This window comes from Diadema setosum, chromosome 15 (assembly GCF_964275005.1).
Source record: "Diadema setosum chromosome 15, eeDiaSeto1, whole genome shotgun sequence".
NCBI lineage: Eukaryota > Metazoa > Echinodermata > Echinoidea > Diadematoida > Diadematidae > Diadema > Diadema setosum.
The window spans coordinates 9968621-9986297 of record NC_092699.1 but is presented as its reverse complement, the minus strand read 5'-3'; the positions used below and the strand labels follow the sequence as shown (position 1 = coordinate 9986297).

Genomic DNA, 17677 nt, shown 5'->3' with positions numbered 1-17677 from the left:
TTATTTACCTTTTAAGTCTGTTTGTTTGTGTGTGTTTTTTTTTTTGTTTTTTTTTTGTGGGGATGTGATTGTAATGTTTGTAAGAACTAGCACAGATCATCATGAGGTTCCTGATTCAAGCCCCCTTCTAAAACATCAACTGTTGGGGTGTGTGCAGCGTTCACTGCTACCAGCATTCGTCTTTCTCAATCTGCCTGCAGGCAAAGGTCATTGTTAGTAAAGGATACCTCCGGATGACTTTCAGACTTTTACGTATGAACAACAATAAATTGGTTACACTGGGTGCAGAGTTTCAGAATTTGTGGTGATTGGGATGAGGAATAGGAGTGTTTTCAAAAATTTATAGATAACAAATCACAATGAACAAGGATGATGACATGATAGCCTCACAACAAAAATGCATGAGTAGGGGCTCAAGGAAGCAGAACAAAAGAGGAAGGCATGCACAAATTCTACACAGGTGAACTTGTTAAGCACATGGTATTCTAATGGAATTACATTGCTACATTTCTGAAATATGTGAGGCTCATATGTCATAATCTATGTTCAGTGTAATTGGTTTTAGGTTTTCAGAGTATTGGTTTAGAACTCTGCTCAAGGACCACAATAAATTCCACAGATCTATACATGGAACTGTTGAATTACGTACTACAGGATGTGAAATTATGAAAATCATCTGGAATGCCCCTTTAACTTTGGTTGCATTATATGTCACTTTCCTACGGCAAAAATTAAGTTTGTCTAGTTGGGTGGGGGGGGGGGATAGAAAGTTTTTATATTGTAGTAGCTGCTGAGTGAGTAGCTTGTGTCACTAATGACACAAAATTTGTCAATCTGCAAGAGGGCTGTGCAGATGTAGCAGATTCGTGCATCTAAGTGTACAAAACACCATTGTACAAACACCACTGACCTTATTGGGTGCATTAGGGTGCAGTGTATGCCTGGGACATTAACTTGACATACTTACTAATGGAGCAAGGCACGACTACATCATTTCTTCTGATTTCTGTAGGCAATGGGTTTTTTTTTTTTTTTTTCTCACTCTCTCTTGTTCTTCATTTTTTCTAGAGCAAGTGAAGAAGAATTAAAAAATACAAAGTTTATTTGTTTGTTTTTGTTGGTGGATTTTTTTTCATATTTTTGCATACATGCATGATGTTTCTCTTTGACATTTCTGACTTACTTTCCTGTTTAGTGGTACATTGTCCCCAGCATGTTTAAAGGATGATTTTAACATACAAAAGAAAAGTGAAGAGGTAGGGAAAGGACAGGGTATTAGGCAGTTTAGAATTATTCTATCACATATTGTTTGCTTAAAATTCGTACAAGATAGTCCAGTACAAAACGAATGAAAAGAGTTTGTTTTATTTTTTTTTTTTTAAATGAGGAGAGGGGGATGTTAAGGGGAGGGGAAGAGATACACCATAATGATTGGACCAAAAACTAGTAAAGAATAGACAGTACTGTAAGGCATGGAGCATTTGAATTGCTTGTGAGATATGGGTAATTTAACAGAAAGCCTGGAAGTCTTTTCATTGACATTTGACTCTCCATTCAAGCCGCACTAAAATCGCTCGCTTTAAATTGGTCGCAAAGGCTGGCTCGACATCCCACACAACAGTCAAATTAATTGCATTTCTATCGGTGAGGTGATCACGGGTCACAGGTCCATTTTTGTTTAATTTCCCAACTCGGTGGTTGCCATGGCAGCTGCTCTGTGTATGCTCAAGCATCTTTTTAATTCCTTTGACCTCTCTTAATACTAGCACCACAGAAAACCTTTATCGGGTAATTTGATGCCAGTCTGACATTTTACTTTCTTCTTCTGCCTATTTCTCATTCATGAAGACACTGTCTCCCCCCCCCCCCCCCCCCCACCACCACCCCGATTGATGAATGTTTAATCTCCTGTTTTCCCTTCCTGTGTGCAGCACGTCTCTCCTGAAAATTCTGCAAGAGGGTCGCTGATGATAGCCAGAGGGTTCCATTTTTTTTTCCCCAGAGTAATTTTAAACACGTTGCTGACGTCAATGTAAGCCTTTGTGTTTCTGCCCTTATTGCGTCACTTAGAGTTCATATCTGGATCTCAATGGTGGATTAGAAGCAGTAAACTTGAATCAGTTAGAGATACAAAAAAAAAAAAAAAAAAAAAGGTACCACCATTTGCAGGTGTAACAAGGGCCTTGATACATAGATGATGGTCATGCGTAGGCAGCTCCTTTGCAGCCTCCCAGTGATCCTGCCCTGAAGTTAGTAGCCTTGAACCCTTCAAGCCAACGAGCACTGCTGGTTGTTGCAGGAAGTTGTTAGAGACGGGGCATGTTCTGTCACCGACGGGCATGAAGATCCTGACAGAATCCAGTGAAACTTTTCGGGGGGGGGGGGGGGGTTGGGGGGTTGGATGGTCCTGTGAGTTGGTGTTGAAGTTTGCCATGTCATATAGTGAGAAAAGTAGTTCTACGACAGATGCACGTCATGCAGTCTGTAGAAATCCCCTGCTTGTTCCATCGTTATCGTAATTGCTCGGCGCACGTGACACGAAGCAAGCGAGGTCGCGATAGACATGCCTTGAGGAATGTTAGCACCAAAGCGTTCAACTTGTTAACGATTCATGCGGCTCAAGTCCAGTGTACATTGTCTGCATCTGTATGCAACAAGTTCATAGAGAATACATTGTCACATTGACAAGCCTGACAATCATATCTTTGCTGTTCGGAAATGGTTCACAGCTGAGCATTTCATGTGCATATATCTGCATTCATTCGCATTATCAGGCACATAATACCCTAGCAAGTAATGATGAACGCAGGGGGACTATAATACTGGGATGGCATTTGACTCGGGAAATGGGAATGGTTTAGAAAAAAAAAAAAGGGGAAGAAGAGAAATATGTTTCATAGACTTCCACTTGACTCAATGTAGCAATACATGGAACACACAGCAGTGAGACATAGAGGAGTATAGGAGGTGTGTTTCTTTCTCTTTCAACATGGTTTGTTTTTGTGACAAGAGGAAGATGGATTAAAAAAAAAAGTAATTTGATTCCTTAACTATGTTAAGACATTACGTGGGATTAGTGCAAAGTACATTCCTTTGTACAAAAACAAACAAATAAATAAATAAATACATGAATAAAGATATAGTTATTTTTAGTAGTGTAGTGAATATAAAGCTGTTTGTGTCGAAGTCTGTTTCTGTGTTTGTGTTTTGCTGTTCTACAAGGGCACACATATCTTCTTTTTTTTTCTCCCTTGTACTCAAAAAGTAATTGCCTGTGTAATTGGTAGCACCATGTTCCCTCATCAATCTACAAATACACACAGGGTTTGCATCCAGGCCTTTGTGAGAGCATTTATTGTTTGCCTGTCGACTCATAGCAATCCACATAGCATGATTGTAAATTTGCACAAGTGTCCATTCACAACCAGCAATAGTCCCGAGCGCTGCTGAAATACAACCTTAACACAAGCCTATGTTTGTGCTTAATGATTTAATAATCTACCCCTGCACATCTCTCCCTCTGTTAGATCGCACTCTCTTTCAACCTTTTTTCTCTTTTTGTGTTTCTCCAGCTCTTGTTCAAACTGGCACAGAATTGTCGAAAATGTCACAGTCTATTGTGTTGGACGTGCCTGAGTAGAATCCAAGCGAATTTCCCTCCACCGACTAAAATCCATTCGTGCAGGGAAGTTCAAGGGGCTCGTTGGCCAGACATTACGTCCAGTTTGCTCAGTTGTTTTTTTTTTTCTTACCATTCGATGGACACTACTTGAGCTATGCTGGCTTATTCAGCAATGGAAAGTTGGTTCATGCAAGTAGATTACCGTATACGCGATCGTATTTAACAAGTCTAATATTTCACGAGTCGCTACTTCCGGACAATTTCGCATGTAGTTAAATTCATGATTGTCGAGTAGAGTACTGAACATAGAAATGTATGCATGCTCAACACATTCATGTCAGGATAAGAGTTTACATAACACTTTCACATTTTTTTTTTTTTTCAATTTGCAAATAGCACCCAACTCTTTTGCGAAAATAAAAATCTTGTGAAATATTTGTCGTATACAGTATGCTCTGATTTAGACTTGGTTACCTCTATGTGTTCTTTTACCTGCTGGATTCTTTTCTCTGAGACCAGCCTAGTTTGTGCTAGTACTGAGGTATTATAAGCTCAAGGAGTATTGCATCTCCTGCTGGTTGCGAAAAAAAAAAAAAAAAAAAGCGAAGGATGATTTTTGTAAGGGTTAGTAAGGATCCAGGCACGAAGGTTTGACGTATTATGTTATTATGGGTTGTATTTGCCTTTCTTCCCCCCCCCCCCCCCCCCCGCCCTTCTCTTTCTTCTCTCAGAATGAGATGAACAATATTTGCTGAGCACTCTACCTGATATTACTCTCTGTATGAAAAAGAAGTGAAAAAAAGGTGTTGGCTTTCTAGATCATTTTTTTTTTCATATTTATCTTTTGTCTTTTTCTTCAGTTTTTCCTTTTTTGGGGGGAAGGGGATGGATGGGAAAAACTTGAGAAAATGCAGCCAGTGCTTCGCAAACTGGACGGCGACAAACAAGTGGATATAAAATTACGCGCAATGACTAGGAGAGTCCAGTTTGGCTGATCAACCTCTGCTAGTATTCATCTGTGGGTTTTATATTTCCCCCTCTTCAGTCATACATATATGTACATATATTTGTTGTCATGGGATCGAACTTCTCTACACTGATTTTTTTTTTTTTTTTTTTTTTTTTTAAGTGAATGAACTGAGGTGAAAATATGTACATATCCTGACTATGAAATCAGACCCCCCCCCCCCCCCCCATCCCATATTTTTCTTTTCTGTTTAGGATACGATGACGGGGCTCAGAGACAATTTTCCAACCTATTCCGTGTTCAGAATATGCATTTTTTGTGTGTAGAAAAAACAAATCCAATAGAAAAGAAAACTGCAGTTGATATCTCTATGTCCCCCTATGCAGGTAAAAGGAAGGGCAAGCTTTGACCTTTGCCAGCTTAATGTAGGTCAGCTTCATGTCCATGAAAAGTGGATGAAGCTAGGGGGTGCCGATGAATCATAGTGTAATAAGAAAATACCGTCACTCAGAATGTAGGGACTTTGTTTGTTTGTGTGTTTTTTGTGTTGCTAGGAATTTTCCTCTTTCCTTCATTCTTGTAGGTGATTCTCATCAATGTGATATGACAAAAATGAGATATACAAAGTTATTTTAAACACACTGTCACCTGAAAAAAAGTCACTTTCACATGTTTTATACTCGATTTCTGTGACGATAGCAGATATAACAGTGTTTGTGTTCTGTATATTCTGCTTTCAGGCAGGTAGGTGCAGATTCCTCGTCTGTTCGTGACTGAAAGTCCGTCGTACTTCTTCACTATTCCATTGTATAGCGTTCCAATTCTCTTGACCTTGTGTACATATAACTGATTGGAATCTATGAGAAGTGCCTGTATACGTACATGGTAATTTGTGTGTGAGTGTAGCAGTAGCAGTGTGTGTGTGTGTGTGTGTAATCAGTCGTGAATAAACAACGCTTCTATCCAAACTGCGCGTATATGATTAGCTCATGTGTGTTTTTACCAACAGTAAAGAGTCATCATTTACGTGTGGATTTTGCTTCTTCTTTTTGCATTGTCTCCATAAAAGAGAGGGGAAAAAAAGCATCAGTTTAATAGTCTGTTATGCTCATATTTTTGTTTTTCTGTGTGTTTGATACTACTCTGCATTTTTACACTAGAAGCTCTTGAAGGGAAACATAACTGTGAAAAGTGTTTGTAAAAGTGTATAGAAATCAAAGAAGGGGTGAGTTTGATTGTGTTGAAAAGAGGGAGGGAAGGCTGTGAGATTTGAAATCTCCATTGAAAAAATGGATTAGTCTATTTTGTAGTGAATTTAGTTGAAACTGTATACTGTAGATTGTTATGAGATTGGGAATTATACTATTGGGCATTTGAATTTCCAGCACGGTGCAAGACTGGCAAATGTATTCGATTGTGTACATTGTAACTATTGTTTGTGCTGTTTGACTTTATTCAGAAAATTTAGTCACTTTCAAAACCACAGATATTGTATCTATCAGGTATTTTCATATTGATGATATGTTTTCCAGCAGTACAGTGGTGATGGGCTTCATTGAGCACAAAATTCATTTTCCATTTTAGTGTAAAATTGAGTACCCAAGTACCTTACAAGCATGAATCCAATTGTACATGGCATATTCACCTGTGTCTCATAGATATACCAGAGGAAACATTGAAATTGATGATGGTTGGTGTGACAAATATTCCTTATAAGTTGGACAAGAAAAGAATGATCGATCTAGTGGTAATGTTGAGTTCAAGGATGAATACTCACAAAATTGTCATTTGTAGTTTCTTGTACATTTGTGTATCTTTAATTCTCCACCCCTCCCCTCTCACATTTATGCTATGGAAAAGGCTATTGACTATTGGAGGAAATAACATTTCATGTTGGACAAAATCTTCAAGTATTTGTCTCTTAAGCTAATAATATATCCAGTTAACCCATCGAAGACTAGTTCCAAATAAACTCGGACAGGTGTCTTTAGGAAATGTGTGTTATAGCAAAATCAGCCCATCTTCAGTGGGTTAAAATCTTGGTTTATGTTTTTGTGAGAAGAAATAATTAAAGAGGGTATTCCCATGGAGCAAATGATTTATGGTTGTAAAACAATTTCCTATATAAAATGGAGTAAATTTCATTCCTTTCAGTGCAGTCTACTAGAGTGTGATGGTTTCTTTGAACATGATTTATTGAACTCTGTTGCACTACATGATGGGAATGATAATTATATTTCTTTTTTTGTGTGTCTTGTTTCAGCATTTTTGTTTTCATTCTAATGAATGTATGACATACATGAGATTGGTGTGAATATTTCTTCTGTTCTCAGATGTATGTTTTGTAGGTCTGTCTCTATATGTTTGTATCAATTAGTTTGTTGTGTGGATTTATACTTTACAAGTTACAGTTAGAATAACAATTCAGAGTGCATAGAATGGGAGCAAAAAGACAGTATATTGAGTGATGAGTGAATTATTTGTGAACACAGCTGACAAGCAGTGTAGGGACTTAATCAAATTGTGTGCTTGGACAATTATTATTCCTAGAGAAAATGTACACAGAGGGGTGGCTTTATGCCACAATACACAGTCAGTCTTGCAAAAACTGAAATTCTGTATGGACGATTGATGTAGTGATATTCAAATTAGGCACGAGTTCTGGGTTTGTTTGTTTGTTTGTTTTTTTGTTTTTTTTTTGGTTTTTTGTTTGTTTTTTCAATGATGATTAATAAATTAGGTACCGGTAGTATAAATGTTAGTGCAACTTTGAGTCGATGAATTTCATTTCTTGCAAGGCTGATTGTGTAAAGAATTTAGTGATACAGATTTTTTTTTTCCACCAATGTGGAATGAATCATAGGTCTGTGTATTTTGTTCAAACCTTTTTTCTTTTCTTTTTTTCCTCATTGACCTAGTCATTTTTTGCTGGTGAGTAAAGCATCTGCCTCTGTGAATACCACATGTATAATCCCTTGAATGTTGATGAAATCAACTCTTTCAGACCAGATTCTTGTAGAAGTGAAACAGCAGTATGGTAGAGATGTCAAGGTCACAGGTCATTTGCACGACTAGCTGATCTTTCAAGTTTTTGCACCTTCTAGTCTCATATTTTACACGTGCTCTAAGATATTTCATCAAGAAATTGTCAAAGTGGTGATTTTTTGTTTGGCCGCTCATTGTAATGTATGGACCGAGCTGGAGCATGAGACTACTGTCATGTTCTCTGTACAGTGTAAGTACAGCTGTAATTATGGATAATGGAAATAAAATGCTTTAAATTCTATAGAAGCAGGTTGTTGAGCACTCATTTCAGAAGCCAGTGTCTGTGTCGCATGTGTGTGTGTGTGTGTGTGTGTATGTACCGTATGCTGTGTAATTCAAGTACACACTGTACCAGTCATTGATTTTTTAGTGTTCATGCAATAGCTATTACAATGGAACCTTGTTATACAGAAGTCAGATATCACAAAACCCTCTTATAACAGGTGACTTTGCATGCCCCTACTCTCTTTATAAATGTTGTTGTTTTTGTACCTAGATATAGTAAAACTAATAATAAAAATAATAATAAAATAACAAGGAAATTGTCAGGTTGTTTTTTAAGGTCATTGCCATAACAAGGTTCACCTGTTTTGTTCTTTATTTTCCTGTTGTGAATGTCTTTGAATGATACATCTTTGCATAGATAGTGTACATTCCCACATCAGCACCAAACACACACACACAACGCACACACACACACACACACACACACACACACACACACACAAGTGCAGAAAAGACACACATAAGCAGACACATGCATAGAAACAAACATGGAAACACACATGTACACACACACAAAAAAAACTCAAACAGGTGCGTAGAGGGGCATTAAATTACCACCAACAGCAGACATTTGTTTTTGTATCCTTTGTTTTTTGTTTGTTTGGTTTTATTTTTATATGTAAAGTACAGAGTATTTACATTCATCAACTGCAGAATGCCCACATCGACTCGACTCGGCCAGAAAAAAAAACTCTCTCTCCCAGCCATTGCAGCGTTACTGTTTCTGCACAATCATGGTTTTGAATCCACAGAACTGGCCAAGGTCAGATATCCCGTAATGGTAATTACAGGGTTGATCTTTTTTTTTTTTATCAGGAGAGCCATCATCCCAGGAAAAGAGCATCCCATTGGCATAAAGGTTGATTAAAAATATGGGGGACGGTTGGAATGGAAGCGTATAGTGCTGTGGGTACATTCACCGACACATACATATTCTGACAGCCTCTCTCTCTCTCTTTCTAATGGACTTACTCGGCAACCAAGGACATTCACGTTTGCAGAGTGGTTTCAAATGCATATCTACGCATACCTACTCTTTGTATTAGAATGCTCTGACCGAGGCACATATGCGTAGTACTTACATGATTGCACCAACCAATATTTAAATATTTATACCTCTTCTGGTTCAAGTCTTTTTATTTTCCTTTTTTTAGTCTAAAAAAAAATAACTCAACATCACACTACAAACCACCAACACCAACACCACTATAAACACATCCTCGCACGCAGACTCCTTTATAATACTAGATTCATAGATTGTATTGGTGAGTGTCTTTGCAAGTGTATGTGCGTGCATGATGACATGCTTCTGTATGATGGTCTGTGCATATATGTGTGCATGCTATTACTCATTATGGAACTTTTTTTTTTGCTTTTTTTTTTTGCTTAAAGGGTATATACCAAACACACACACTACCATCCATTTTTTTTTTTCCACATCAAATATGAATTTTATTAATGACCTGTCTAGGCCCCACACTGAACCTAGAGGAGGTCGCTGTGTTGAAACACATACAGGCATATTGATAGTCTCATTGGTGCCTACATTCAAACAAGGTGGAGACAGAACACAGGATTAATGGAGTGACTATAAAAGCCACAAAATACCTCTCTTCCTTGGACAAAACAGTAAGGCCAAAGGGGAAGCTGCACAGGTGACTATTCACAGTTGAACAGTAGATGGCAGCAGACACAGTGCTAAGCTGGAAACATGCAGTTTACTAGGCTTTGTGCCAGCATCATACTTCAAAACCTTTGAATACTGATGTAAAAGCTGAATTCCTTCCTATTCATTTTCTTCTTCACAACCAAATATATTTTGATCAATGTTAGAACTCTAAAGAGCCAACCATTTTTTACTCATTAAAATCAAATGTTGCTGTCGAGTGACCCTGAAAGTAACCACTGAAAGCATACTGTTCATGTTTTCAGCTCCTCATAAAGTTTGAAAAATGCATATTGTTGACATACTTCCAGATCTATTTAAAATTACACGAGGGAACTGACACATTCTCATTTTGCCCCACTAGCGGCAAGATAGTCAATAATCTGTCACTTTACATGGTGTATAAACCAATTCTGCATTACAAATGTGTTCAATAGCATTTGAAACGGCAACATGGTACTTTCGGTAGTAAAAAGTGATACACTACAGCTTCTTGCATCAAGTTGGAGAAAGCAGATCACAGAGACATAAATAAAAAGGGATGGTGCAATGTTATTCTGACAGGTCCTGGCTCTCAGTGCAACTATGAGAACAAGAGCAGCCTCGTATAACATTTATGATGCACACATGGCATATTCCATGAAATTCAATGCTGTATTGGGGGTGTAACAGATAATATATTCTGAAATAATGCAAAAGCAGTTACCATGGAAAAGCATTCAACCACATTTCCAGATATTAATCTTCAGTTCATTTCTCAAAACTGTTGCCCCCCCCCCCCCCCCCCCCCCCATGGCTATGGATGCTTGATACACATTCATCCTGCAATAAAGACCCTAAAGGCCATATTACATGCCAGGTATGCATGGCCCTATATGATTGTTGTGTGATGAAATACAAATTTGAGGTTTCTCCTCACTGAATAACAACAACATTCTATAACTATTAAAGCAAGCCCAACTAGCTTGAGTATCTTCAAGAGTGTACTCAGATCAGTTTGTAGGATATCTTTTATATTTCATCTCCTCTTAGCCAAATGTATGAACACATACTGCTTTCCATCTTTAAACCAGACAACTCTGGTTCAGTTTGCTTTTCACATGAGAAACACACTCTTTGAATAGTAAGCATCCATAAGACCCTCCTTGTTATTTCACATACACAATACATATTTTGTCTCCCTGACTAAAACTTCTTTAACTTTGACAAGATAACTCTAGATGCAACTGATCTTGCATTCACTCCTTCATCTCCTCTTCCGACTTCCAGTTTGGAGGCGTATCCACGGCGTAGTAGTAGTGACCTTCGCCCCTTGCCCGCATCAATCGCCTGACCTCCCGCTCCTCTCCCCTAAATAGGAGAGATTAAAAAGAGAATAAACAATTTTTACAAAATGAACCAATTGACAATCAGTGTGAACAATTATGAGGACATGAGGAGGAAAATGCAACACTGCCATAGGAATGTGGTTAGTATGACAACTGATGCAGGGACTAATTACATCAGTGTTATTTTTCTGCTAAATACAAGCATAATCCGAGAGCTTTACGCCTACAAAGCACTGAGTTGGGAAAGTTTTGGGTCTACACTAGACTGATGGGGAGAAAAAGGTCAACTACAGTTTTTATGTCTTTCTAACGACTTCTGGTTTTTGGAAAGGTACATAGGTGTTAAATGTGATAAGAGTAATTCTAAACTCGTGTTTGAAATGAAAAGAAGAAGAAAGTGTAACTAGCTTCAATGTTACTGGATTTATGATTTATGCAGGGTTCGAAATTGGCGATGGTCCGCTGGCCATTGGCCACCCAAATTCACGTCGGACTAGCTAAAAATCATAAAATTCTGAAGTTACTAGTCCGTCTGGCTAGCCAAAATATTGCTTCAGTTTTAAAAATTGATTCTAAGTAGTCCGCCTGGCTAGTTAAAAAAAAAAAGTTAAATGCGACCCCTGAATTTTATGAAGCACATACATTGCATGTGCGGAAAAAGGGAAGGGTGAACTATAAATGGGGCTTACCGCATGTAAAACTCACTGTAGCAGTAACTTCATGAGCAACAAACAGTCTGTCTCTAAGTGATTATTGATATGGTACTCTGGAAGTGGAAGTACTTGCATGATAAACTTTACAAGTTTAGCTATAAACCATGCTGAATTTCACACGATTCTGTCGTTGAAGCCATTGAGCACGCTACATTGTATTCCTATAGCTCACCATGACAATAGTGTGGTGTAAATACAGAAGCACATTCTGTGCCTGCCAACACCTTTTCATGTGCAGAAAACAGAGATGAGCTTCCACACCTTTCCACCATTCCATGCTGCGTGAAATACATGTACAAGTACCATGGGTTACAGAAAGTCTTGTCAACAGTAAGAACCAGGGGCCTGTGTCATTTACAATCCCTGCCAGCTGCAATAATTGCAGTTACCATGACAGCAACCAGGAAACAACCAATCAGAGCCCCATTTCATACAAGATGTTAGGATAGCAACTCGTTTGCTGGAACGACAACTTCCAATAGCAACAGCCAATCAGGAAGCTGGATTCTTGTCGTTATCATGACAATTACCTTTCAAGCAAGAGTTGCTATCATGTCAACATTTTTATGAAATAGAGTACAGATGAGAGCTCTCATTGTGTTGCCACATTATTCAACAGCATTTGTTGCAACTCACGATCATTACTGCACACACACTTTGAAGCAGGCCCTTGGTTTTCAAGAGAGGAAAACTTTCGGCTTACCTAGCCTTCATCTTCTCCCCTTCAATCTCCATGTAGTGGGCCATCTTCTCGTAATCCTGCTGGGGGCTAGGATACAGATTTCTTGATAGCCATCGGGTTATCGGATGCTGTCGAAAAAGAGAAACTCTAATTTAGTGTACACGCAATGGTAGAAATGATGAATTTGTGCGCTGTTTAGATATTTCACAAAACACAACCACACCAATACAGTCACATCAAATGAATATTTTACATCAAAGAGATATATTGATGGTGATTATGATAATGACAATCAGCATTATTTCCAATCATCATATTGAAACATAAACATACAGCAACAGCCAAAGAAAGCTTTGTTCCAGCATCACTGTCCATGGTAGTTTTCACCATAATCGCCTCACCAGGGCTCACTCACTTTAAGTTTCCATTCAGGGTTCTGCAGCTCCTAATATTCAGTAGTCTAATCGGTTTGTTGGTTAGGCTGGAAATGTACACTGTCCACATGCCAATACAAGAGATGTTCTTCATTTGTTAGGAGTGTCTTCTTGTTTCTTATATCAAGTTCATAGAGACCTTGCCAGATGCATAATGCACTATACCAGAAAGATTACACTATCATCATCCAGATCAGAAGAGCTGCTGGTAGCATGTAGTTTGTGAATGCTTCCCATGCACCATTTCTTAAGCCCCAGAGGTCCTTCTGCAAGCAGACATAATCTTTACCTTGTGGTATTCCCAGTGCTTTGGCTCATATCCCTCAGGAATTTCTGCATACTCTGCTTCTCCTGCAAAATGAGGCAAAGATCAGTTGTAGTGCATGGTACACAATAGGTATGCTGGACTTTAGCCAAGGCTTGGTGCTGCTTTTCCCTAAAAATGTGCTTGAATCCATGGACTTAAAGGAATATGAAACCTGAATACAAATGTGGATTGAGTGAATGCAGCAATATTAGCAGAAACCATTACTAAAAGTTTGAGGAAAAAATCTGACAATCCATTTACCAAAATGTTACGAATTTGTAAAGTTTCTGTGCTGCCATTGCTGGGTGAAAAGATTGCAACAAATTGTTAGGTCACGTATGGAAAATTATATACAGAAAATCAAGAAAATTCTGACAGCATATTTTTACTTTTCTAGAATAAAGAGCACTTGGCTTTCCTGACCTCTTACATAAAGCAGGGGAAATTACATCCACCATCACACACTAACGTCAGTAACAGAGCCAGGGAATATATACTTTTCATCTTTCTTTCTTTTTTTTTTTCCAAAAAAAAAATTGCAGTAAAACAAGAAGAAAATAGCAAGCCTTGGTAGCCTTGGGCTTTACCATCTCCCAAGTAAGGTGCTTCGGCATATACAAATATCATTTTAAGTTGCACATGTCTCATCTCAGTCCTCACAAAAAGAAAGAAAAAAAAAAGAAGATGATAAGACCTCCCAATATTTGCTGATGTACAATATTGTATAGCTACACCAATGCTGGGATCACACCCAATGTACAGCAAAAGGTTTGTATGGTAATTAATAGGAGTAGATAAAGGCCTACTGGTGAAATATTTACGCCATGCACCAACATTAACATAAAATGAGTACAGTGGACTCCCATTATAATGAAGTCCTTGGGACAGTCAATTTTCTTTTGTTATATTGAAATTTCATTATGACCAAACAAATAAACAATAAAAATACATTGAGTGGATAATGTTGTGGCCTGAAATTTCACTTCGTTGTAACCGGGATTTTGTTATAATCATGTTCGCTATATTTGTATAACGGGAGTGCACTGTACTGTGTTTGCTGGTATGATCTTACCAATGAAGACATTGACCAATGTTGCAAATGTGAGGACTGGTACACCAGTCAGCAGAAAATAGAATCTCTGTGGAGACAAAACAGAAATTATGAGAAATATCAGGCATGGTGAGGGCTTGGGGTTTGGGAAGGGTTAATTTACAATGTCAGTCTGCTTGTCACATAGGCCTGAAAATTCAAAAGTATCCAGGTAGGAGCCACACAAGCAATACAAATGGTGTGAGAAGACAGACAAGAAGAAAAGAAGCATAGCAATGCATGTTGTATGAAGACCCATCACTAATTCTACAAAGTAATTCTTGTTTGTTAGACTGCATTACAGATTATATACCATTCTCATCAATATTTACAAGATTTTGCAATGGCCTTCTGTTGTGCACGCCTGGGAAATCACATAATCAGCAAAGAGAGTATCCAGCAAACAAATCTAAGTTAAATTTTGCTAAACTATTTCTTTTCTCATTTGGTCAAAGCACTTTAGGTCTATCAGGTCATAGCATCTACTTTCACTTCCAGAAACACCAGCATTACTGCCTACACTGACCACTTTGGATCAGCAAAGGAATTTCAACTGACATCATAGTTTGCTGCAACTGAATAGACTTGCTTGTAAACTTCATCTGTCATTATTTCTGCCACTGTCACTGACCTTTACTATGACATTTCACCAGCCTCTATAGTTTGCAAATACACAAGAATAAAAAATAATAATAATAATAAGATATTGTCACAATAACACAAAAACAGCACCAATTCCTGGATGGCTATAAAGCTAATTGCACTCCTTTGAATAATGACAGCATGCAGAAAAAATATGGGGATATTTTCAAAGACTGATAGTTGTGACGGTGAGTATACAGACACTTATTAAGTACATGTAAAATTTCATACACAAAGAGTACAGCTGCTCTATATTTCTTACCGCTGCTCTGAGAAACCTAGTGTCTGTGTATCTGGAAGATTTGATGTACATTTTTGGAGTTCCGCCACCTGCCATCCCTCGAACGACAATGTCGTACACTGGAAAAGACACATAATGAAAACACAACAATATTAATAAGTAACATTCAATAACTGACCTACATTTCCAAAAACATGGATATAGATTTGACCATTTACTCAGGGGCCTACCTTTGACAATACTGCATACCTTCCTTATATTTTGAGCTTTTTAATACTAGCAACAAGCCAGGGTGGTTCACAGAAAACATACGGTATGTAAATGTATGGAAGGATGCATCAGTATTTGAAGAGGGTGAAGTGTCTTTGGGGGGTCCTTTCACTCCTTTTCCTACAGTATTTCAGGTTCCTGGAAACTCTATGGCCCGAATTCACGAGGGTGGTACAAATGAAACCATGGTTTAAACCATGGAGCGCCAAGTGTCGCATGGAATATTTCATTAAGAAATTGGTCATTTCATCGACAAAATGACCGTTTCGTTAACAAAATCATCATTTCGTGGACGAAATGTTCATTTAGTTACAAAATGTTGTCATTCGGTTACAAAATAATCATTTCATCGACGAAATGACTGATTTCGTAACGAAATATTCCATGCGACACTTGGCGCTCCATGGTTTTTGTCCATGGTTTAAACCATGGTTTCATTTGTACCACCTTCGTGAATACGGGCCTATGACTCCACATGGTCTCTGGTACCAGCTATACACGCCTTTGAATATTTCATTTGACCACAGTGAATGAGCTGTAACTAATGGATGGTCAGGTCTAGTGCATTTGCAGCAACATTTGACTCACTTGCTAATTTCCTGTATTCAGTATTATTATATAATTTTTTTGCATGGTGCCTGAAATATTCCATTTCTTTTCTTTCTTTTTTGAGGATGTTGGGCAAAAGTCTGAGTATGTTTCTATGACATGCTAAAACCCCTCATGGAATAGCTCTGGGGCCTGAAGTCTCGTGCATCACATGGATTCAGAATTGCACATCTCATTACCTTGAAGCTTTGACTCATTACTTTTACATTTAGAGTACAATGTACATGACATCATAAGGGTTGGACTAGATATGCATTGCCAACTGTAATTGTAGGTGCATAGGGCAAGGATAAAATAAATAATCAATTACAATGATGGTTTTATTGATGAGTATTGCACTGACCTCACCAGACATGTACTTGACAGGTGTCATAATCAAATATCTCTAAAGTAAAGTTCAAGTTCTTTCAATTTTAAAATGGGCCTAAAGTCGGTTGAGAAATGCATGCCATCTGTCTGTCTGTATGTTTGTGTGTGCGCTCTAGGAACATCATTTCTCAACCAACTTCATCTTCATTTAACTTGCCATGAATCATTCGTACATTGATATTTACTTTTACTCACAGTGTAGCTCCCACTGCACTAACTAACATGGCATGGAAGATATGCCATACGCCGCAATCATGACCGCTACACAACACGACGATCCACGGAGTAGTGAATCTCGCACACCGCTCTGTGCGGTGAAGCAGATGGCCGGGTGATCAGCCAATCAGCACGTCAGTTCACGGCTTTCTATGGCCAAGTATGGGGATTTTTCTACGTGTGGCTATGACAAAATGAATGACAGTGAATGGTGGGAGCTGGAGCATGGAGTCAGCTCAGGATAATGCCTCGATCATAATAATCATGCCACATTCATCGACATAAAACACACACACACACACACACACACACAAACATAGCATAGCACCGTGGCAGGTCGTATATAGCAGATAGCCTGGGCCTGGCCCAGCACTTGGCAAAGGCAAAGCCCTCTGCTCTGGCTTGGCAAGCACAAATTCAAAGAAAACATGAATCCCAATATGTGGGACCGATATATGCAGGGATAAAGAAGAAGTTCACCGATTTGTTACCGCTAGAATTACTACAACCCATTTAACCGAAACTACAGAAAGAGAATTACTCGAAGAATTACCTTGAGAATTTGATGTTTTGCATTTTGGATGGATTGCACTTCGTATAACAGGTGAATTTGTGCGTGCAATCAGCAGGTTTCGACACAACATTCGTCCACCAACGAGCGCCATCTTGAAAATGTGAATGGAGTTAGTCTTGGTTTCAAACCTTTCCTTTTGTTCGCTTACGGAGTTTTGTATCGCATGGTGGTACTTGAAGACCACAAAAATAATAATAATACAAAAAAAGGGGGTGAAAAAGAGCATCGCGCATGTAACAAATACATTCAATAAGAACACGAAAGTATGTCAGTCCTTGTTAAATTTCATTGTCATATTACAGAGTAAAGTAATTCAAACACAGAGAACATTGAAAATTTCTTCGTAGTGCCTCAGGACAATAAAGGAAGTAGGCCTAATTACGCTACATAGTATGATGAATATACACTGAAAGTAAAATTCACCTGTCTTTGATAATGAAATGCACAGTTGGTCACCAAAATCTAAAGTAAGTCATTTTCATGGTCAGTGTTTTTAGATATTCCCCATTCCCTTTGAAAATTACCATGTATCAACCATTACCTTTCAAATGTGAGAGTAATATCTCTGCTCTATGTGGTCAATGCATACATCAGACAAGAAACTATCAAATGTTTTT

General features: G+C 38.3%; 1 protein-coding gene across 1 annotated transcript; it reads right to left on the bottom strand.

Moving 5' to 3' along the window:
• Nucleotides 1-10362: 10362 nt before the first annotated feature.
• Nucleotides 10363-17156, bottom strand: LOC140238427 (NADH dehydrogenase [ubiquinone] 1 beta subcomplex subunit 5, mitochondrial-like). The gene is made up of 6 exons (XM_072318336.1): nt 17040-17156; nt 15044-15141; nt 14122-14188; nt 13032-13093; nt 12330-12436; nt 10363-10935 (listed from the first exon to the last, which is right to left on the bottom strand). The coding sequence occupies exons 1-6, from the start codon at nt 17149-17151 to the stop codon at nt 10824-10826; spliced, it is 558 nt and encodes a 185-aa protein (XP_072174437.1). The 5' UTR covers nt 17152-17156; the 3' UTR covers nt 10363-10823.
• Nucleotides 17157-17677: the final 521 nt, after the last annotated feature.